This window comes from Vulpes lagopus, chromosome 8 (genome assembly GCF_018345385.1).
Source record: "Vulpes lagopus strain Blue_001 chromosome 8, ASM1834538v1, whole genome shotgun sequence".
Classification (NCBI taxonomy): Eukaryota; Metazoa; Chordata; class Mammalia; order Carnivora; family Canidae; genus Vulpes; species Vulpes lagopus.
Genome location: NC_054831.1, coordinates 72,837,542 through 72,862,749, shown reverse-complemented (window position 1 = coordinate 72,862,749; position 25,208 = coordinate 72,837,542). Strand labels below are relative to the sequence as shown.

The following is a 25,208-nucleotide window of genomic DNA, read 5'->3' as shown; positions in this document are numbered from 1 at the left end:
GCATGTACATTCATCAGCGATATTATTCTATTACTTTCTTTATGCCTTTGCCAGGTTTTGGTATCAGGTAATGCTGGCCTCAAAGAATGAATGAGTTTGAAGCATTCCTTCCTCTTCCATTTTTTGTTATAGTTTGAGTAGCATAGTTATTAAGTCCTCTTTAAATGTTTGGTGGAATTCACCTGTGAAGCTATCTGGTCTGGAATTTGCTGGGAGGGTCTTGTTTTGTTTTGTTCTTTACCAATTCAGTTTCATTGCTAGTAATTAGTCTGTTCAGATTTTTCTGATTTTTCCCCATTCAGTCTTGGAAGATTTTGTATTTATAGGAATGTATCCATTTCTTCTAGGATTTCCAATATATTTATGTATAATTGTTCATAGTAGTCTCTTATAAACTTTGTATTTTTGTGACATCAGTTGTAACTTCTGTTTTACTTCTGATTTTATTTTTTTAGGCCCTATTCCTTTTTTACTCAATGAGTCTGCCCAAAGATTTATCAGTTTTACCTTTTCAAAGAATTCACTCTTAGTTTTATTGATCTTTTCTACTTTTCTTAGTTTCTATTTTATTTATCTCCACTCTTCTAATTATTTAATTTCTTCTATTAACTTTGGGTATTGTTTGTTCTTCTTTTTCTAGTTTCTTTAGGTGTGAGGTCAGAAACTTTATTTGGGATTTTTCTTGTTTCTTGAGGCTATATCACTAAAAAGAAGTCTTTTAACTGCCTTTGCCATGTGCCAGAGATTTGGAACATTGTGTTTTCATTTTCATTTGTCTGAAGGCATTTTTTTCATTTCCCTTGTGATATTTTTCATTGACCCATTGGTTGTTCAATAGCATGTTGTTTAGCCTCCACGTGTTTGTGTTTTCCAGGTTTCTTCCTGGAATTGATTTCTACTTTCATGCCATTGAGGTTGGAAAAGATGTTTGATATGATTTCAGTCTTCTTAAATTTGTTGAGACTTGTTTTGTAGCCTAACATAGGAGAATGTCCCAGGGGCACTTGAGCAGAATGTGTATTCTGCTGATTTGGAGGGAATGTTTTCTATGTCTATAAAGCCATCTGGTTTAATGTGTCATTTAAGGTCACTATTTCCTTAATAGTTCCTTAATAACTTTCTGTCTAGATGTATCTATCTGTAAGTGGGGGTTAAAGTTCTCTACTATTGGGGCACCTTGGTGGCTCAGTGGTTGAGTGTTTGATCTTTGGCTTAGGACATGATCCCAGGGTCCGGGATCCAGTTTAACATTGGGCTCTTCCTGGGGAGCCTGCCTCTCTCTCTGTGTCTCTTATGAATAAATAAAATCTTTTTTTAAAGTCCCCTACTATTACTGTCAATTTCTCCTCTTGTGTATGATAATATTTGTGTTACGTGTTTACATGCTACTATGTTGGGTGTATAAGTATTATAAATATTATATCTTGTTGGATTGATCCCATTTTCACCATATAATGCCCTCTTTGTCTCTTACAATAGCCTTTGTTTTAAAGTCAATTTTGTCTTTTGTAAGTATTGCTACTCCTGGTTTTCTTTTAGTCTCCATTTGATGGAGTATTTTTTCAATCCTTTGACTTTCTATGTAGGTCTTTAGATCTGAAGTGAGTCTCTTGTAGGCATCATATAGATAACTCTTTTTTTTTAATCTATTCAGCCACCATTTTGTCTTTTGATTGGAGCATTTAGCCCATTTACATTTAAAGTAACTATTGATAGATATGTATTTGTTGCCATTTAAAAATTTTTTGTCAGGATGCCTGGGTGGCTCAGTGGTTGAGTGTCTGCCTTTGGCTCAGGGTGTGATCCCGCTGTCCCAGGATCGAGTCCCACATCAGGCTCCTGCATGGAGCCTGCTTTTCCCTCTGCCTCTGTCTCTGCCTCTCTCTGTGTGTCTATCATGAATAAATAAAATCTTAAAAAAAATTTTTTTGTCTGTTTTGTAATTCTGTTTCGTTCTTCTTTTTCTTTTCTCTTATGCCTTGATGACTTTCTTTAGTGTTATGTTTGCATTATGTTCTTTATTTTTTGTGTATCCCTTATAGGCTATAGGTTGGGGAAATTTTCAGCTGTTATTTCTTTAAATAAATTTTCTGCTTTTCTTTCTCTTCTTCTTCTGGGACTTATATAAGGCTAACATTAGTATGCTTGCTGTTGTCTCAGAGGTCCCATTAACCTCATTCAAAAAATTTTTTTTCCCATTTTGCTGTTCAGTTTGGGTTATCAACCTTGTCTTCCAGAAAGCTGATCTGTTTTCCTTATTGTATAGTCTACTCTTTATTCCCTCTAGTATTTTTCCTTTCTTTATTCTTCAGTGCTGATTGGTACTTTTTCTTTCCAAGTTTTTATTTAAATTCCAGTTAGTTAACATACAGTGTAATGTTAGTTTCAGAAATAGAATTTAGTGATTCAACACTTACATACAACACTGGATGCTCATCATAACAAGTACCTTCCTTAATCTCCATCACTTACTTCACCCATCTCCCTCATCTCCCCGCCCCCCCCCCCCCGCCATTTGTTTCTTAAATTCCATATATGAGTGAAATCATATGGTATTTGTCTTTCTCTGATGGACTTATTTTTCTTAGCAAAATACTCTCTAGTTCCACATTATTGCAAATGGCAGGATTCCATTCTTTTTATGGCTGAGTAATATTCCAGTGTATGTATGTATATACATATACGTGTGCGTGTGTGTATATATGCATATTTACATACCATATCTTTTTTTATGATAGTCACACAGAGAGAGAGAGAGAGGCAGAGACACAGGCAGAGGGAGAAGCAGGCTCCATGCACCAGGAGCCCGACGTGGGATTCGATCCCCGGTCTCCAGGATCGCGCCCTGGGCCAAAGGCAGGCGCCAAACCGCTGCGCCACCCAGGGATCCCTACCATATCTTTTTTATCCATTTAGCAGGCAGTGGACATTTGGGCTCTTTCCATAACTTGGCTATTGCTGATAATGCTGCTATAAACACTGGGGTGCATGTATTCCTTAAAATTACTATTTTTGTATCCTTTAGGTAAATACCTAGTACTGCAATTTCTGGATTATAGAGTAGTTCTAGTTTTAATTTTTTGAGGAATCTCCATATTGTTTTCCAAAGTGTCTGCACCAGTTTGCATTTCCATGATTGGTAACTTTTTATATTTTCTCTTTGTTGAAGCTTTCATTGTGTTCATCCATTCTTCTCCTAAATACAGTAAGTATCTTTAGGACCATTATTTTGAAGTCTTTATTAAGTAGGTTGCTTATCACTGTTTTATTTAGTTCTTTTCTGGGATTTTTATTGTTTTATCATTTGGAACATTTTCCTATTTCCTCATTTTGCCCAGCTCTCTATTTCCATTTATTAGGTAGTTTAGCTATGTCTCTCCATGGAAAAAAATAGCTTGGTACAGGAGATGTCCTACAGGACTCAGAAGTGCAATCACCCTTGGCCACTAGATCCAGGCATTGAAGGGGTGTTTCCTGCATGTGCTACCTGTACTCTCCTGGTGGGTGGGAGGTGGCCTCAGGCCTAGCTGGTTGCCATGCCTGATTGAATCTTTGGGGGCACACTTGTGGGTGGGAGGGGGGTGGCTCCCAGTTATAGCTACTTTTGGGACTTTGATGGGCAAAGCTGTCAACCTGTTGACTTTGAGGCCCAGACAAGGTGTAGGGGTATGTAGAACTCTCAGTAGAGCATGCTTCTAGCATTAACAGTCTAGAGGGAGAACTAAAAATGGTGACCACCAGCAACTGGGATCAGCATGGTAGTATTAGATAGCAAAAACTGTTGCTATCAACACCTCAGTCCCTGGTATTAGGTCAGGCTCCTCTTGGGTCTCTGGCAGGCATTTGAAGATTAATGACTCTCCTTAACCTATGCTCTACACACTCTCTGATCTGGTGTTTTTGCACAGGCTTTTTAAGAGTGGGTTTTCCTTTCCTTACAGTTCTGTAGTTTGCCTAGACCAACCCCCCATTCATTTTCAAAGCCTGTGTTTTAGGGGCTCATCTCTCCTATACAGGACCTAAGGGCTATGGTACCTAAAGTGGAGCATGAATTTTTGCTCCTCAGGGAAAAGTTCTGTACCTTTGAGATTCTTCCCAACCATGTAACTCCAAGCCTGGGGTATTTTGTGCTGTTTTTTAAACTTGGTGAAAACATCTCTCCCTTTTGTCTTTCTTTTTTTTAATTTAAATTCAATCTGCCAACATATAGTATAACATCTCTCCCTCTTCTACCTATCTGCATTATCGTTTGTTGTGGAGGTTCTGTTCATCCAGTTTCCAGGTCCCCTTCAGAGGGAGTTTTTCCACATTTAAGTGTGGACCTAATGGGTCAATGGGATGATGTGAGATCAGGATCTCCCTACACCACCATCTTGAACCCCCTCCTCTGGGCAATTTTTAAAGTATCAAAATGGACCCCATTCTGGGAAATACTAGATGTTCATTTTCTCTGCTGATCCTGATGTGACAGCTGGATTAAGTAGGTCTGTGCTCATTAGCAAGTGCCTTTTTGTTTGTTACAGTCTTGTAGGACTTGTAAACACAAATCCCACTGACTTTCAGAGCTAAGTGTTTTGAGGGCTAGTCCTGAAGTAGAAGTCTTAAAATTTGGGGCTGTAGATGTCACATCCCAAGCCTTCTCTCAAGGAAAAGCCAGTATTTGGAGATTTCCTTCTGATTGTATAGCGCTGTGCGTGGGTGGGCACCATTTATGGCAAGGGCATGTCTAAGCCTTTTCTACTCATTTTGATATAGGTCCTTTTAGTTGTCTCAGCATGGAAGATTTGTGTGGCTAATTTCAGGGTTTCTTTCAGAGGGAATTATTCCATGTGTCACTGTGTCTGTGGGAACAGGGGGGTTCAGAAGCCTTCTATGTTACCATTTTTTTAAAGATTTTATTTATTCATGAGAGACAGAGAGAGAGAGAGAGAGAGAGAGAGAGAGAGAGAGGCAGAAGCAGGCTCCATGCAGAGAGCCTGACGTGTGACTCGATCCCGGGTCTCCAGGGTCACACCCTTGGGCTGAAGGCAGCACTAAACCGCTGAGCCACCTGGGCTGCCCTATGTTACCATCTTTAAAGCTGCCTCAACAAAAGAAACAAAAGCAAAAATGAACTATTGGGACTTCATCAAGATAAGAAGCTTTTGCACAGCAAAGGATACAGTCAACAAAACTAAAAGACAACCTACAGAATGGGAGAAGATATTTGCAAATGACATATCAGATAAAGGGCTAGTTTCCAAAATCTATAAAGAACTTATTAAACTCAACACCAAAGAAACAAACAATCCAATCATGAAATGGGCAAAAGACATGAAGAGAAATCTCACAGAGGAAGACATGGACATGGCCAACATGCACATGAGAAAATGCTCTGCATCACTTGCCATCAGGGAAATACAAATCAAAACCACAATGAGATACCACCTCACACCAGTGAGAATGGGGAAAATTAACAAGGCAGGAAACAACAAATGTTGGAGAGGATGCGGAGAAAAGGGAACCCTCTTACACTGTTGGTGGGAATGTGAACTGGTGCAGCCACTCTGGAAAACTGTGTGGAGGTTCCTCAAAGAGTTAAAAATAGACCTGCCCTACGACCCAGCAATTGCACTGTTGGGGATTTACCCCAAAGATTCAGATGCAATGAAACGTCGGGACACCTGCACCCCGATGTTTCTATCAGCAATGGCCACAATAGCCAAACTGTGGAAGGAGCCTCGGTGTCCATCGAAAGATGAATGGATAAAGAAGATGTGGTTTATGTATACAATGGAATATTACTCAGCAATTAGAAACGACAAATACCCACCATTTGCTTCAACGTGGATGGAACTGGAGGGTATTATGCTGAGTGAAATAAGTCAATCGGAGAAGGACAAACAGTGTATGTTCTCATTCATTTGGGGAATATGAATAATAGTGAAAGGGAATATAAAGGAAGGGAAAAGAAATGTTGGGAAATATCAGGAAGGGAGACAGAACATAAAGACTCCTAACTCGGGGAAACGAACTAGGGGTGGTGGAAGGGGAGGAGGGCGGGTGTTGGAGGGGAATGGGTGACGGGCACTGAGGTGGACACTTGACGGGATGAGCACTGGGTGTTTTTCTGTATGTTGGTAAATTAAACACCAATAAAAGTTAATTAAAAAAAAAAAAAAAGGAAAAAAAAAAAAAACAAAAAACAAAAAACAAAAAAAAAAAATAAAAAAATAAAGCTGCCTCAATACTTTCTTTTTCTAAACTTTTTTTAAAGAATTTATTTATTTATTCATGAGAGACACAGAGAGAGAGGCAGAGACCTAGGCAGAGGCAGAAGCAGGCTCCATGCAGGGAGCCTGATGTGGGTCTTGATCTCGGAACCCCAGGATCACACCCTGGGCCGAAGGCAGGTGCTAAACCACCGAGCCACCCAGGGATCCCAATACTTTCTAAACTATGTGTGTTTGAGGGGTTTTTCCCCCCTTATGATGGGGAGAGTGGAACATGGCCGGATTATGGGAGCAGGAGTCCTCACTGAGGAAAATATTTATGATAAAAAGAAAATATTGTGGGGAGCTAGGTTTTAAGAGGTGCAATATGAACTCAAGAACCTATTGACCCTGGATGTGGTCAATAGGGATGTGCCTGCCTTGAAGGTGGAAGAGAGGAGAGGATGACAGAACCACACAGCGTCAGGGATATTCAAGGAAGTTGAGAAAATATTTCTGAGTGCACTGTGTTTTCTTGGTAAATTTGGAGGAACTACTAATTGTGAGAAAAAGGGAGGTGGCTCAGTGTTAAGGAACATGAAAAAGAACTGGAGATGTGGTGACTGGAAAGAGGGATAGAATTTAAGATAAAGATTGGTAGGAAAATTATATGGAATCCCACCAATACACTCTCATTTCTCACATGCATTGGGCCTTTGTGGTGAGTATTAGAAACAAAAATTATTCTTGTAATAGCTATTGAAGACAGAGGGTCAGGAACCAAGCTAAGCATTTAAATGAACTATTTTATTCAATCTTCTGGATAGCCTTTGAGGTAGAAGTATTTATTATCCTCCTTGTACAGGAGCCAGTATAAAGAGAGAAATCAAGATGGCGCTGAATCCTTGATTGGCCACCTATACTACTTGTATACTACTTGTGTCCACTGGGCAATTTATTTAATCTCTTGAAATTCCAGATTCCTCAAGCATGGGGAACAGGGTCACTATTAGAAATAGTAAATGAGAATATGGATAAAAGAGCTTAATACATGCTGGGTACTTGATTCTTTAAAACCATTTTAGAATATGGACTGTTACTGAACTAACAATTTGATTCAAAGTCACTGATTTGAGTTTATGTTCTCTCTCCCCTAAGAGAGATGGAGTGTTGCACCACAGATGTGAGAATACCTGTTAACTTCTGTTATCAGGCAGGTACCAGGAAAAGTGTGACATAGGCTGGCCTCAAAAAATATTCTTGCGGGGATCCCTGGGTGGCGCAGCGGTTTGGCGCCTGCCTTTGGCCCAGGGCGCGATCCTGGAGACCCGGGATTGAATCCCACGTCGGGCTCCCGGTGCATGGAGCCTGCTTCTCCCTCTGCCTGTGTCTCTGCCTCTCTCTATCTCTCTGTGACTATCATAAATAAATAAAAAAAATTAAAAAAAAAATATTCTTGCAACAGTGGTCTGGAGTCCAAGAAGGGCATTCACATTCAACAACACTGTGGAGGCCTAAGGAACTACCCCACAAAAAAAAAAAAAAAAAAAAAAAAAGGAACTACCCCACACTAGCTGTGGCTCTGTGGCTTCTGTAGTTGAAGGCTTCTAGATGCTGTCTGCCTCTCTTTTGTGATTTGGTGTCTGATGAGGCCAATTGACTTTTCCAAAGTAGAAATCTTGGTCTGCATCTCAGAGATAATGCTACAACAGGTTGGTTAAGCATATCAATTTTGGAGTACTTCTTGGGTTCTTTTCACATAAAAAATTCCCACTAGTATAATAAACAAGTTGCAAGGGCTACAGTGAGATGACAGAGCAGCAGACAACAGGGACCTGGGGACTTCTCTTTGGCAATAGATTCAAATGTATTTTTGTAGACATTGATAAATGAAGCTTCTTGTCCCCCATGAGGAACAGGCCTGGATACCATTGCTTTTCTGCAGGTGTGTGGAGAGGTGGGAACCCTGGGACAGAGAGGGTCAAACCATATCCTCAGGGGAACATCAAAGGAGCTCTGATCTCAGTCTCCTATAGGCCTCAGGTGTGACTCACAGATGCTTCCCCAAACGGTTTTTAAAGTGCTTTTCCAGGCCAAAGCTGGAATCTCCCTGACCCAAAAGAAATACACATGCCTTACCATTGTGGCTGAAATACTGCTCGTATTTATTAAAAAGGTAGAACATAATGCATCTGTAGGGATCCAGGTTCCACAGTTCTCAAAGCACTAGCCGTAAATCACCTTTAGGTTTGTCATTCCCTTGGGTGGAAGCAAAAGTGCTTTAATGAAATGGCCCCAGAAAGAATAAACTATTGTACCATACTATGAAGGATGCTGCTAATAAAGGAGCAGGATAATGTTGGAAAATGAAGCAAAAGCTGCCATTCTATCTAGTTCAGAGTGCAGACATCTCCCCTTACATCTCCCCCTAGCGGCAGCCCCAAGTGACACAGATCCACCCTCCCAACCAGCTGCCAGAGCAAGAATGTGGTTTTCCTAAAGGCAGTGGAAGGGAAATCTGACAGTATGATAGCCATTTCCAATGGAGAGGACAACACTGTCAGGTGTTGCAGTGCCTGGGGTGGTCTAGGGGGAGACTTCCCGATGAGGAACCTGCAGGTTCCATCTGGAACAGCACAGAAGAGAGACTTGTAGATTTGGAGGTCCATCAGAAGACAATTGTGGGAGGATCAGCTGCCTTCTTAATGACAACTGGGACTGGATCAAATGTACCTAAATTAAGGGCTCAGATGTTCTATATAGTGGATACTCTTTGTACTTATAGTACCGTCTTTAAAGGTTTCTTTCCAAACAGGGTGAAGTGCTCTGAGGTCATGTACAAAATCTGACACACTGACAAGTGGACTCTTGTGCAAACATTATTCCCAGGATTGGAAAGTGTTTGCATTCAGAAGCAAGAGTTTGGAATGCCTGGAACCGTGTCTGGCATTTCCACCATAGGCATCTTTGCCACAAGTATTTTCACTGCATAACTCATTGGCCAGAAGGCAATTTGGCCATTGAGGGGCCAAATAAAATAACAAAATATAAAAGAGGGACCTTAATATTATTTCTTCATTTTGTCCTTTTTAAGAGAAGTATCAATTTTCCAATACTGGGATGCATATTTTAACTGGGTTTTGTATTTCATTATGAAAGCCTTCTACATTGTTGTTCCATCTTTAGCATAATGATGTCTGTCCATAGACATTCAAAAGTTCTATGGGACATGCAAAAGAAAAACTATAATGCATTTCTGAGTTATTACAATTGATAAACTACTCTGTATTACAGTATGATATGCAATCTGGCCTTTATACTCTTATTTCACACTTCTAGTTAGTTACTGTATTTTCTATCAAGTCGATATGTGGAGTTATTATCCACTATTTTAAGACCACCCTGTATACTGGTCATAAACTATTAAGAGGCCTAAGATTCATGTAATGTAAAAATGGGAACTTAGTTTGGTTTCATTTCTTTGTCGACAGTTATTTTATCTCTGAAAACAACATTGCCTTTCACCCAATTAAGTGGTGAAAAATGCTTGCACCAAGACTCTGTAGAACTGTGTGAAACAAGATCTTCGGATGCCTGGATGGGAATGAGGCAACATCACTTGATTCCAATAGGTAAGAAGGTGTCTTTGTGGAACAGAAGTTAATAGTGTACTGGGTCAACTCACCTCGAATTCAGAGCAGTTGAGTTAATGAGCAAACCATAAATTTGCATTTAGCAATGGCAGAGATATTGCACAGGCTCCTTCCAGCTCAGGAACATGGTTTGATAAACCACGACCAGTCCCCAACGCACTTCCCCTATATATTAAAGTGGCCCACAGATATCCACTTTAACTCTGGGTAACTGGTGCTGGAAATCAGGAATAATTCATCTTATTCAATTATCTGCTGCTGCTCCCCACCCCCAACTCAAAGCACTACGTGTTATGAGCTATGCTTCAGCTGTGAAGAAATGCTGGTTAGAGTAGGGACACCATGCATGTGTTTATTTACAGACATCCTTGGGTGCTTTGCAAGGCCTCCATCCTCCTTCCGAAAAATGTGACAAATGAGGCACCAGAAGGTTCCAAGACTTGCTGCTCAAAACTAATGGTAGTCCTGGAGCTCAGAGCTGGAGATCACACTGCCTCTCTTCTGAAATAAGGCTCAACCCCTTGATTCTTATACATCTAGAGATTCTAAAATATTCTTTCCACAGTAAGTACACTTTCCTGTGTGCTCCTGAAAGCTGAGGACAGGCCCTCAACAAGCACATGATATTCCAGGATCCTGCCTCTGGATTTGCAAGCAGGGAAGGGAAGGAGCTGAGCAACTAAGAAAATAGCAAGACGTGCCCCCTTAAAGTAGCTAGACACTACCAAATGCATATTAAAAATATCATCCACAAGATTTTTTGACGTAAGTGCACATTAAAACCTATCATCACTTTACATTCCCTGGCAAGAGGCAACATGTTTTAGCAGAGCCAGGCAAGGCCACTACTCAGTCTCTGCTACCCCCGCAGGTAGGTGGCACCTGGTGGCTCCTGCCCCAGGGCATTAATGTGTGGGATGGCACCTGCTGCAGCTGCTAACTTCTCGCTGAGCTTCTGGTTCACCAGCTCCAGGTGGCGACCATTCTTCCGTGCCTGCCTCAAGGACCTCTTGACCTTCTTCACCCGATCCCGAAGCTGCTTGTTACGCTTCTCCAGGGTGGCTACCTTCTGCTGCAGTTTCTTGACATGGTCCTCCTCCTCAAACAGAGCCTTCTGTACTGACGAACACATGAGCTGGGGAAAGAAATGCCATGGGAGAGGCAGGTGAGTTGCTCTAGGGAGGTTTTGTGAAATTTCCCTGGGTGCTGCCAAGCACCCAACACCACAGACTCTGACTTAGCCAATGGCTCCAACCCCAGGATGAGGACAACCCTCAAGGCCTTTTCTTGGTTTCACCCTGTGAACCCTGCCCTAATAGCAAATATAAAGTATCCTCTTTGGGGTACCTTTGATAATTTAATTTTTTAAAGCTGTTGCATGGTTTGTCTTTTTACATGCTTACCAACTTCTATACTATTAATTCCCTGAAGGGGTTGGTGACTTTCCACTTTTTGATTCAGCAATTTTTTGCCTGTTAAATTCTAATCTGGGTTTAAAACATTTTCCAGAAAAGCCAAAATTTGAGGATCAGCCACAAAGGGCCTTCAGGGTATTTCTACTTAACAGGCTTTGCCTGGATTATGCATCAAATACATAATGGAAATTATTCTGGTCATGGCAGGATGGACTTCAAGTACAGGGCATTTTTTAAAACAATTTTTCTTTCTTACCTAAGCCACCTGGTTCTACTTGTGGCTTCAAAAGCAACCAGGCTTATGTCTACCACCCCCTCAGGACCCAGTGCAGAGGCAGCAGCCTCAAAAGCACCCAATCCTTCTGTGAAAGAAGCCTGTTTATCTTAGAGTTTTGGCCTGAGAAACAGACTTCTAATTTAACACACAACTGAAGACCCACTGATAAGACTCTCCAAAGACTGTGGAGGCCAATGGGAGTCATCTTCATACTCCCCCTATGTCCCAAGTTGCCAGTGTCTCCAAGAAAGAAGCTTGTATACACATCTGGCACCCTGGCTTTTGTGTCTGATGCTCAAAGAACACATCCCTTGAGACTATGGCATGTGTGCGAGTTCATCAGGACAGTAGCAACCAGAGAAACACTTCTTAACTGTATCACCAAAGAGCTTGGCACAGAGGGAGCAGACAGAAATGCTCATCTCCCCAAATGGATAGAGATAAATCTGCCAACTTTAATAGTTGCTACCTGAAGTTCTGGTTTCCAACCAGCATGAATCTAAGTGCTGAGATCCTCCCCCTTGAGACACTGAAAGGTCTTAGCACACCCTCCACTACTGGGAGCTGCAAGAATGGAGTAGGCTACTCAGACAGTCACAGAAATTGAGAGACAACCAAGAGTTCATAAGCCAGAGGAGAACGAAAGATGTGGCTTTTTTATCTAAGGCTTAGAAACCAATACAGAGAATAGATCAAAATGAAGAAACAGAGGAATATGCTCCAAGGAAAAAAAGAAGATAAAATCCCAGAAAAAGACCTTAATGAAATAGTGAGAAGTGATTTACCTGACAATGAGTTCAAAACAACATGGATAAAGCTGTCCACTGAATTTAAGAGAGTGACATATAAACCAAATGAAAATCTCAACAAAAAGAAAAAAGTACCTAATAAAAGTGACAGAGTTGGAGAATACAAAACTGAATAGAAAAATAGTACAGAGGAGTTAAACAGTGCACTTGAAGACACAGAAAGAAAGGATTCATGAACTCAATGACAGGTCAGTGTAACTTATCCAATCATAACAGCAAAAATAAAAAAGATTGAAAAATAGTGAAGATAACTTAAGGGACTTGGGGACCCCATAATGTGAATATTGGTCTGCTTGATGTTGTCCCCGAAGAGGAAGAGAGTAATAGGTAGAAAATGTATTTAAAGAATAATGGCTGAAAACTTCCCTAACCTGGAGAAGGAAACAGGCATGTAGATCTAGGATGCCTAGAATAATAAGAGGAACCCAAAGAGATTAATCACAGTATATCTCAGTGCTAAAGTGTCAAAAAAAAAAAAGGAGAGAAGCTTAAAAACGGGGGGGGGGGGGCTTTTTATGTACAAGGGGACCCCCCACCATGAAACAGTCAACAGATTTTTCAGCAGAAATTTTCCACACCCATAGAGACCTGCATGATAAACATGGGCATATCTCATTTTGTTGTGCTTCACAAATACTGCATTTTCTAACAATTGAAGATTAGTGGTGATTTGCTAAACAAGTCTATTGGTGCCATTTTTCCAACATTTGTTCACTTTGTGTCACATTTAGGTAACTCCTGAAATATTTCAAACTTATTAATTATTAAGTGTCATGGTGACCTAGGATCTCTGATGTTATTCATACTTGTTCTAGGGTGTCACTAACCACACCCACATAGGAAGGTGAACTTAAACATGTGTATTCTGACTGCCCCACCAATTGGCCATTCCCCCATCTCTTTCCCTCACCCTGTTCCCTGAGACACAGCAATAGTGAAATTAGGCCAGTTTATAAGCCTACAATGGCTTCTAAGCATTCAGTGATAATTCAGCTTAGTGAGGATGGCATGGCAAAATCTGAAACAGGATGAAAACTAGACACTTTACACAAAATAGTTAGCCAAGCAGTGAATGCAAAGCAAAAATTCTTGAAGGAAATTAAAGGTACTACTCCCATTAACACACAAATGATATGAAAGCAAAAACAGCCTTATGGCTGATGTGGAGAAAGTTTTAGTGGTCTGGAGAGAAGATCAAACCATCCACAGGATTAAGTCAAAACCTCACCCACAATAAGGTTCTAGAGCTCTCCTTCAATTCCATGAAGTCTTAGCGAGGTGAGGAAGCTACAGAAGACAAGTGTGAAGCTAGCAGAGGTTTAAGGAAGACACCATCTCTATAACATCAAAGTGCAAGATGTAGCAGAAGTGAGGATGTAGAAGCTGTAGCAAGTTTTCACAAAATCTACCCGAGATAATGAAGTTAGCTACCCTAAAGAGATTTTCAATGCAGATGAAATAGCCTTCTATTGGAAAAAAGGATGCCATATAGGGCTTTCATAGCTAGAGAAGAGAAGTTAATGGCTGACTTCAAAACTTCAAAGGACTGACTGACTCTTTTGTTAAAGGCTAATGCACCTGGTGACCATAAAGTTGAAACCAATGCTCATTTACCATTATGAAAATCTTAGAGCCCTGAGGTATCATGCTCAGTCTACTCTGTGGTCTATAAATGGAACAAAAAAGCAGGCTGAACACACATCTGTTTACAACATGGTTTACTGAATATCTTAAGCCCACTGTTGAGACTTGCTCAGAAAATAAGATCTCTTTCAAAATATTACTACTCATTGACAATACAACTTGTCACCCAAGAGCTCTGATGGAGATGTACAAGGAGATCAATGTTTTCATGCCTGCTAACACAATAACCATCTGCAGCCCATGGATCAGGGAGTCATCTTATATTTCAAGTCTAATTATCTAAAAAATACACTTTATAAGGCTATAGCTGCCACAGATAGTGAGTCCTCTGATGATCTGGACAAAATAAACTGAAAACTATTCTAGATGCCAATAAGAACATTCATGATTCATGGGGAAATGCCAGAACATCAACATTAACAGGAGTTTGGAAAAAGTTGGTTCCAACCCTCATGGATTACTTTGAGGGGTTCAAAACTTCAGTGGAGGAAGTCATTGCAGAGAAGATGGAAGTAGAAGAACTAGAATTAGAAGTGGAGTCTGGAGATGGGACTGAATTGTTGCAATCTCATGATAAAACTTGAACAGATGACGAGTTGCTTCTTATGGATGAACAAAGAGAGTGGTTTCTTGAGATGGTATCTACTCCTTTTTTTTTTAATTTTTATTTATTTATGATAGTCACAGAGAGAGAGAGAGAGAGGCAGAGACACAGGCGGAGGGAGAAGCAGGCTCCATGCACCGGGAGCCTGATGTGGGATTCGATCCCGGCTCTCCAGGATCGCGCCCTGGGCCAAAGGCAGGCGCCAAACCGCTGTGCCACCCAGGGATCCCGAGATGGTATCTACTCCTGATGAAGACACTGTCAAGATTGTTGAAGTGAAAACAAAGGATTTAGAATATTACATAAATTTAGTTGATAAAACAGAGCAGGGTTTGAGAGGAATGGTTCCAATTTTGAAATTGAAAGGTCTACTCTGGGTAAAATACTATCAAACAGCATCACATGCTACAGAGAAATCCTTCATGAGAGGAAGAGTCAATCACTCTAGCAAACTTCACTGTTGTCTTAAGAAATTTCCCCAGTTACCTCAACCTTTTGTAATCACCACCCTGATCAGTCAGCAGCCATCAACGATTACTACTCCCTGAAAATTCAGATAATGATTAACAATTTTTAGCAAAGTATTTTTAAATTAAACAATTTTTACATACACTAGGAAACAAAAAAACTCATTTTACTTGTATTGTGATATTCAATTTATTGGGGTCATCTGGAACTGAACCCATAATATCTCTGGAAATAAAAAAAAAAAACTGCCAACCAAGAATATCTTGCCCCGCAAAAGTGTCCTTCAGAATACTGAAGGACACTGGAAGTTTTCCAGACAAGCAAAAGCAAAAGAAGTTATCACGTCCAGACCCACCTTTCAAGAAACAAAGTTGTTCTTTAAGCTAAAAAGGAAGGGTGACAATATATGAAAGTATAAATCTCATGGGTAAAGGTAAATATATACTAAAATTCAAAATAATGTATGTTATAAAGGCAGTGGATTAATTGCTTATAAAGCCAATATGAATGTCAAAAAACAAAAACAAAATAACCATACACATATATGTTAATGGATAAAAAGATTGTGACATCAAAAACAAAATGGAAGGAGAGAGTTAAAGTGCAGAGCTTTAGAATGCTTTCAAAAATAAGTTCTTATGATCTTTAAAACAGACAGCTGTACATTGCTTTATATAAACTTCATGGTAATTACAAAGCAAAAACCTATAATAGATACACGAGATAAAGGTCTCTAAGCATACCACTACAGAAAATTATCAAATAACAAAGAGAGCAAGAAAAGAAAAAGGAATAGAAGAATTACAAAATAACTGGCCAACAATGAACAAAATGACAATAAGTACATGTCAATTATTAAAGGTTAGTGGTCTAAAAGTTCCAATCAAAAGACAAAGAATGGTTTTAATGGATCAAATGCATGACCCATCTATGTGCCTACCTATTAAGAACTCACTTCAGCTTCAAGAACACACCACAGACTGAGGGTGAAAGGATGAGAAATGATATCCATGCAAATGGAAACTAAAGGAAAGCTGAGGTAACTATGTTGTCAACAGAAAAATAGTCTTTAAGAGACAGGCTAGTAAACACAGATCACGATATAGTGATAAAGGAATCAATTCATCAAAGGGATAACATCTGCAAGTATTTATGTACCCTTCAGAGGAACACCAAAATATACAAAGGAAATATTTACAGACCTAAAGAGAGAAATAGCGCTATAGTAATAGGGGACTTTACTATTGCCTCCATCAAAAATGAATAGATTATGTGGACAGAAAAATAAGGAAACATTGTACTTAAACTACATGTTAAACCAGATGGACCTAACAGATATATACAGACCATTTCAGAAACAGAAGAATACACATTCTTCTGAAATGCATGAAACCATGGAACATTCTCTATGACCAATCCTATATTGAGCATCACATCACACATCTTAATAAATTAGAAGACTGAAATCCATATATCAAGCTGCTTTTCTAACCAAAATACTATTAATTACAAGAAAATTGGAAAATTCACAAATGTGTGGAGATTACTTGCTTGATCCATTGGTTGAGAGCATGTTTAATCAAAACCAGAAAAAAAAAATACAGAATGCAGTAAAATCTAAGAAGAAATTTCAAACAACCTAACTTTATACCTCAAGGAACTCAGAAAGGAAGAAAATACAAAGTTAATGAAAGGAAGGAAATAATAAAGATCAGACCAGAAATAAATAAGAGAGAGAACAAAAAGACAACAAAAAAGATTAGCAAAACAAACAATAGACCAGGAATCAAAGAGCTGTTACAACTTTTACCACAGATATTGGGCAATGAGAAGAAATGGATAAATTCCTAGAAACATACAACCTAGCAAGAGTGAATCATGAAGAAATAGAAAATCTTAACAGATTACTAGTAAAGATATTGAATGAGCCATCTCTAATCAAAAACTTGCCAAAAAAAGTCCAGAACCAGATGGCTTCAGTGATGAATTCTACCAAACATTTAGAGAAATATTAATACCATTCCTTGTGCAAAACTTCCAAATTGATTTTATAAGGCCAGCAATTACCTTGATACTAAGATCTAACATCTAAGATCTAAGATGACACTACAGAAAATAAATTATAGGTCAATAATCCAATGAACATATGTGAGAAATACTCAAATTATTAGCAAATGAATTTAAATATTAATAAGATCATACACCACAATGAAATAGACTTGTTCCAAGGATGCAAGGGTGGTTTAACATCTTTAAATCCATCAATGTGATATATCATGTTAATAAAATGAAGGATAAAATAAAATAAAATGATGGATAAAAACCATATGATCATCTCAATAAATGTAGAACAAGAAACTGACAAAATTTAACATCCCTTCCTGATAAAAATAGGGAGGGAATATACCTCAACATAATAAAGGCCATATATGAGAAGCTCACAGCTAACATCATACTCTAGTGAAATGCTAAAAGATTTCCCCCTAAGATCAATAACAAGACAAGGCTGCTCACTCTCACTACTTTTAAGTGCTAATACAGCAATTAGACAAGAAAAAGAAAAGGCATTCAAATTGCAGTAGAAAAAGTAAAACTGTCTCTTTACAGACGACATGATATTATATATAGAGAGAACCCTAAAACTCCACAGAAAGCTGTTAGAATAAAAAAGTTCTATAAAATTGCTGGAGATAATATTAATATATTAAAATCAGCTGTGTGCCCATTCTCTAATAACAAACTATCAGAAATAGAAATTAAGAAAACCCATTTACAACTGCACTAGAGTGTATATAAAATCTAGGAATAAATTTAACCAAGAAGTTAAAAGATCTGTACAGTGAAAAACTATAAAATTCAATTTAATCCCTATCTAAATGCCAATGAAATTTTTCACAGAAATGGAATAATCATAAAGTTTTTGTGTGACTACAAAAGTCCCTGAATAACCAAAGCAATTTTGAGCCACAAAGAGGGGACAACACACTTGCTAATTTCCAACTATGTCACAAAACTATGGTAATCAAATAATATGATACAGGCATAAAAACAGACATAAAGATCAACAGAACAGAGTCCAGAAACAAACCCATGCATATACAACCAATTAATTTACAATAGGGAGGGAAGAATATACACTGGGGAGAAGACAGTTTTTTCAATAAAGGGTGCTGGGAAAACTGGACCCCAATCTTAATACCATACACAAAAATTAACTCCAAATGAATTAAATACTTTAATGTAAGATCTGAAAATAGAAAATTCTTAAAAGGACAAATATAGAGTAAGCTCCTAGACACAGGTGTTGGCAATGAATTTTTGGATTTAACAACCAAAACAAAAAAGAAAAAAAACCCCAAAAGTAAACAGGTAAGACTCCAACAAACTAAGAAGCTCTTCTGCACAGCAAAGGAACTATGAACGAAAAAAAAAAAAAAACACCCAGGGTAGACTGGGAAGATGGTATGAGATTCCGGAACTCAACTTGTCCCACAGACACACAGAGACACAGAGACAACCACATGTATTGTAACTCTCCCAGAAAACAACTTGAAGACTGGTAGAACAGATCCTCCACAGCTAGCTGTAGAGAGAAGGCCACACTGAGAAGTGTAGGAAAGGATAGAAATGCAGTCAGGAACCAAACCTCTGATACAACCAACCACAAAAGTGAGAGTCATCACAAGTATGGAAAAAAGAGGACACCAGACTCCACATGGGGCACAACCACCTGCCTCCTAGGGACCCACACAGAGAAAACAAGTCCCTATAATGTCAGGCTTTAACACCAGGAGAGCCTAAGGGTGATAGGAAACTGAGTTCCCACCCTTTAACAGCCCGCATTTCAACTAACTCTGCCCAAACACAGTTTGAAAAGCACCTATGATAGATGTGAAAGAATTGTTGACTAATTTTACGATGAGTGCCAGAAGTGCAGCCATCTGCAGATTTCTCCAGGAACAAAAGTGCTGACAGGTACCATTTTTCCTACCTTCCCCCATCCTAGACAGCCTGATACTTGGAGAGTGTTAACACTGGCTGTCACATCTACCATGATAGCTGCAAACCCCACCCCAGCAGGCAGTCCTCCAATGTGGCTTCTGCCCCACCACACCCAGCAGGCAGCCCAGGATGGGAGTGGTACCTCTCCAAAGTGACTCCTGCCCTGGGGTGGGGGTAGCTAACCCTGTACACACTCTTATACCCACAGCTCCCACAGCCAAGCCTCTCACTGGCTGTGCAGGGAGCAAACCCTACTCATCAGTACACTCACAGCTGTCCTAGTATTAAGTGTAGACACCCAGGTTAAGTGCCAATCCCACCCACCAGCCAGCCTAGCCTCTAAATTGCACAAAAGAGCAAGAATTGTACACAAGTGTGCCCGTGGCATTTACAGTGGGTCATTTCAGCCAGCTGAGCTGAAGGCCAGCTCCACCATCAAGCATACTCACATCAATTATGGTTCAGCCACATACAGGGGACATCCCTGGAGCACTCATGACCAGAGGAAACTGAATCACAGGGCACTAGAGGATCCTATATACAAAAAGCTATCCTTTCAAAACTCAGTCGGCCTACCTAATTCATAGAAACAAGCACAGAGATTTGATGAAATGAAGAAAGGTATAGATCTCAAATGAAAAAAAAAAAACAATGAAACTGGACCACTCTCTTTCACCATACACAAAGATAAACTCAAAATGGATGAGAGATCTAAATGTGAGACAAGAGTCCATCAAAATCATAGAAGAGAACACAGGCAACACCCTTTTTGAACTCGGCCACAGTAACTTCTTGCAAGATACATCCACAAAGGCAAAAGAAACAAAAGCAAAAATGAACTATTGGGACTTCATCAAGATAAGAAGCTTTTGCACAGCAAAGGATACAGTCAACAAAACTAAAAGACAACCTACAGAATGGGAGAAGATATTTGCAAATGACATATCAGATAAAGGGCTAGTTTCCAAAATCTATAAAGAACTTATTAAACTCAACACCAAAGAAACAAACAATCCAATCATGAAATGGGCAAAAGACATGAAGAGAAATCTCACAGAGGAAGACATGGACATGGCCAACATGCACATGAGAAAATGCTCTGCATCACTTGCCATCAGAGAAATACAAATCAAAACCACAATGAGATACCACCTCACACCAGTGAGAATGGGGAAAATTAACAAGGCAGGAAACAACAAATGTTGGAGGGGATGCGGAGAAAAGGGAACCCTCTTACACTGTTGGTGGGAACGTGAACTGGTGCAGCCACTCTGGAAAACTGTGTGGAGGTTCCTCAAAGAGTTAAAAATAGACCTGCCCTACGACCCAGCAATTGCACTGTTGGGGATTTACCCCAAAGATTCAGATGCAATGAAACGTCGGGACACCTGCACCCCGATGTTTCTAGCAGCAATGGCCACAATAGCCAAACTGTGGAAGGAGCCTCAGTGTCCATCGAAAGATGAATGGATAAAGAAGATGTGGTTTATGTATACAATGGAATATTACTCAGCAATTAGAAACGACCAATACCCACCATTTGCTTCAACATGGATGGAACTGGAGGGTATTATGCTGAGTGAAATAAGTCAATCGGAGAAGGACAAACAGTGTATGTTCTCATTCATTTGGGGAATATGAATAATAGTGAAAGGGAATATAAAGGAAGGGAGAAGAAATGTTGGGAAATATCAGGAAGGGAGACAGAACATAAAGACTCCTAACTCGGGGAAACGAACTAGGGGTGGTGGAAGGGGAGGAGGGCGGGTGTTGGAGGGGAATGGGTGACGGGCATTGAGGTGGACACTTGACGGGATGAGCACTGGGTGTTTTTCTGTATGTTGGTAAATTGAACACCAATAAAAATTAATTTAAAAAAAAAGACAAAAGTCCCAGTAAAAGAGCTCAATGAAACAGATAAGCAGTATGGTTGATAAAGAGTTCAAAGTGATGGTCATAAAGATATTCCCTGGACTTGAGGAAAGAGTAGATGAACTCAATGAGAACTTCAATAGAGGCGAAAAGTATAAAACAGACAAAGAATACACTAAATGAAAAGTATACTAGGGAAAAATCAACAGAACAGAGGATGCACAGAAAGGATGAATACTTAACCATTTGCTTCAATGTGAATGGAACTGGCAGATATTATGCTGACTGAAGTAAGTCAAACAGAGAAAGACAATTGTATGGTTTCACTCGTGTGGAATATAAGAAATAGTGAAAGGGACTCTAAGGGAGAGGAGGGAAACTGAGTGGGAAAAATTAGGAAGATAAACCATGAGGGATTCCTAACTCTGGGAAACAAAGGGTTGCAGAAGGGGAGGCAGGTGGGGGAATGTGGTAACTGGCTGACGGGCACTAAGGAGGGCACGTGATGAGATGAGCACTGGGTGTTTTATGTTGGCAAATTGAATTTAAATAAAATATATTTTTAAAAAAGAGGTTGCAGAAGAATGAATCAACTTTCTGGAAGGCACAGTAATTGAAAGTAACAAAGCTGAGCAGACAAAAGACAAAAGTATGTTAAATGAGAAGGGAAGTGGTAGCAGGGTGAGGACCTAAGCTCACCTCATCCCAAGAATACATCTAGAAAACTATCAAGTCATCCTAAACACCCCAGAAATCAACCTGGAGACCAGCAGAACAAACTTCACAGCTAAAGGTAGAGAAGACACCATGCCAAAAAAGGTAGAAAGTATAGAGACATAGTTTGGGAGAGAAAGAGATCATTGTCACTATAGTCATGGAGAAGGATGAAAGACAAGAGTGCATAGAGGAAAATTAATCCCTATAACAAGTGGCTTAGAAAGTGAGAGATACCAAATTTCATGACTTCTGGCAACCAGTGGGGCTTAAAGTCTGAAGTTTTAAAAGTCAGTGGGCTTCAATTGGACAGAGCCCAGAGTGCATTGAAGCTGCTCTTAGAAGGCAGGGCAAAGGGCCTGCAACTTACAGCATGGAAATAGTGATCTTTAAAATACATGGGGAATACAGTAGGGAGGTTATTTGGTTATCTCAGAGTACATCCCCAAAAGGCAGTGTTCATGGAGAGACCCCTTCAGGAACAAGGTGCCATTTCTCTCCCTCACCACTCAGCATAATCAAAGGAGCACCTACAAGAATTAGTGCAGAGCAAAAACACTGGCTACCTAATTTGCTTACATCAAGCCCCCCACACACACACACACAAACACAGACACACACATACACACAGAGTCCAATGGAAGTGCTCTTCCCAGTCATGATTGCTTTAGTCCATCATAGCAGGCCCTGTCCCATAGAAGATCAGCCCAAACCCTTACTGACACCATGTATCCCTACCCAGGAACCAAACACTGCCCATAATTAGCAAAGCCTTACCTTGGCAGATGACTGGCCTGAAAAATAAACAGGCAAGGACTAAACAGCAGAGTGCATGCAGCACACACTGGAGACATTCTGTGAAGTGCCAGGCCTGCTACACAACAGGGTACTACAGGATTTCCTCTTCATAAAGCCATTACCCTCAAGAATAGGAAATGTAGCTGACTTTCCTAACAAAGAAGCAGGCAGAGAGACTTAGATAAAATGAGAAGACAGAGGAATTTGTCCCAAATTAAAGAACAGGAAAAGACCACAGCAAGAGACCTACATGAAAGAGATAGAATAATATACCTGATAGAGAATTTAAAGCCCAAAGATACTCAATGGGCTTGAGAAAAGAATGGAAGGCATCCCTGAGACCCTCAACAGAGAGATAAATAATAATGTAGCAGAAATAAAGGTTAATAAACAAAATGAAAAACACACTTGATGGAATGAACAGCTGGCTGGAAGAAACAGGAATAAATTAATGACCTAGAAAACAGAGTAATGGAAAGAAAACCAAGCTGAACAAATGAGTGAAAAAAGAATTATACAAAATGAAAATACTCAGAACTCAGTGACTGACTCCATCAAATGTATTAACATTGACGTTACAGGAGTCCCCAAAGAATAAGAGAAAAGGAGTCAGAGGATTTATTTGAAGAAATAATAGCTGAAAACTTCCCTTATCTGGAGAAGGAAGCAGATATCCAGATCTAGGAGGCACAGACAACCACCAACAAAAGCAGATCTACACCAAAATATATTGTAATTAGTATGACAAAATATAGTAATAAAAAATAGTAAAAGCAGCAAAAGAAAAACAGTAACATATACGGGAAACCCCATAAGGCTAGCAGGGGATTTTGCAGCAGAAACTTTCAAAGCAGAAGAGAGTGGCATGGTATATTTAAAGTGCTGAATGTGAAAAATCTGCTGTCAAGAAAACCCAACCCAGCAAGGATATTACACAGAATAGAGGGAGAGATAACATCCTTCCCAGACAAATAAAAACTAAATGAATTTATGACCACTAAGCCAGTCCTGCAAGAAATATTAAAGGGGACTCTTTAGTGAAAACAAAAATCAAAAGTGAGAGTATAAAGAAAAGAAACACAAAAGCAGGAAAAAATAAATATTTCTGCAAAAAAAATAAAGGAACTCACAAAATAAAAGGATATAAAATATGAGGATGGGTTCAAACTTAAACAATCATCACCTTAATATAAACTGCTCTATACTGAAGATGTTATATAAAAGCCTAATAGCAACCACAAACCAAAAACCACTAATAAAGGGTGCCTAGGTGGCTCAGTCAGTTGAGCATCCAACTCTTAGTTTTAGCTCAGGTCAAGATCTCAGGGCTGTGAGATCAAGTCCCACAACAGGCTCTATGCTCAGCAGGCAGTCTGCTTGAGATTCTCTCTCTCCCTCTGCCCCAACCCCTGCTTGTCCTCTCTCTCTAAAATAAATAAATAAATCTTTTTAAAAACACTAATAAATATGCAAAGAATAAAGAAAAATCTAACTACATCACTAATGAAAAGGATGAGAGAAAATCTTCAGAAACAACCACAAAAAAAAATAAGGTGGCTGTAAATACATATCAATAATTACTTTGAATGTAAAATGACCAAATACTTCAATCAAAAGACATAGGGTGCTCTGCATCACTTGCCATCAGGGAAATACAAATCAAAACCACAATGAGATACCACCTCACACCAGTGAGAATGGGGAAAATTAACAAGGCAGGAAACAACAAATGTTGGAGAGGATGCGGAGAAAAGGGAACCCTCTTACACTGTTGGTGGGAACGTGAACTGGTGCAGCCACTCTGGAAAACTGTGTGGAGGTTCCTCAAAGAGTTAAAAATAGACCTGCCCTACGACCCAGCAATTGCACTGTTGGGGATTTACCCCAAAGATTCAGATGCAATGAAACGTCGGGACACCTGCACCCCGATGTTTCTAGCAGCAATGGCCACAATAGCCAAACTGTGGAAGGAGCCTCGGTGTCCATCGAAAGATGAATGGATAAAGAAGATGTGGTTTATGTATACAATGGAATATTACTCAGCAATTAGAAACGACCAATACCCACCATTTGCTTCAACGTGGATGGAACTGGAGGGTATTATGCTGAGTGAAATAAGTCAATCGGAGAAGGACAAACATTGTATGTTCTCATTCATTTGGGGAATATGAATAATAGTGAAAGGGAATATAAAGGAAGGGAAAAGAAATGTTGGGAAATATCAGGAAGGGAGACAGAACATAAAGACTCCTAACTCGGGGAAACGAACTAGGGGTGGTGGAAGGGGGGGGGGGCGGGTGTTGGAGGGGAATGGGTGACGGGCACTGAGGTGGACACTTGACGGGATGAGCACTGGGTGTTTTTCTGTATGTTGGTAAATTGAACACCAATAAAAATTAATTTTTAAAAAAAGGCAAAAAAAAAAAAAGACATAGGGTGAAAGAATAAATAAAAAATAAAAGACCCAAAGAGATGACTAGAAGGGACTCATTTGAGATCTAAAGCCACCCACAGATTAAAAGGGAAGGGATGGAGAAATATTTATCATGCAAATAGATGTCAAAAGAAAGCATGACTAGCAATACTTTTATCAGACAAAATAGACTTTAAAACAAAGACCATGACAAGAAACAAAGAAGGACATTATATAATAATAAAGAGGACCATCCATCAAGAAGAAATAATAATTGTAAATATTTGTGTACCCAAGACACCTGGGTGGCTCAGCAGTTAAGAGCCTGCCTTCGGCTCAGGGCATGAC

The 25,208-nt window shown here is 39.6% G+C and overlaps 1 protein-coding gene across 1 annotated transcript in view; it reads right to left on the bottom strand.

The window, feature by feature from the left end:
• Window positions 1-8,335: 8,335 nt before the first annotated feature.
• CCDC3 (coiled-coil domain containing 3) overlaps window positions 8,336-25,208 on the bottom strand; it is a 125,718-nt gene continuing 108,845 nt past the window's right edge. Inside the window, exon 3 of the mRNA XM_041768173.1 lies at window positions 8,336-10,979. Coding sequence (XP_041624107.1) covers window positions 10,704-10,979 — 276 coding nt within the window. The 3' untranslated portion in view covers window positions 8,336-10,703. The remainder of the gene's footprint in view (window positions 10,980-25,208) is intronic.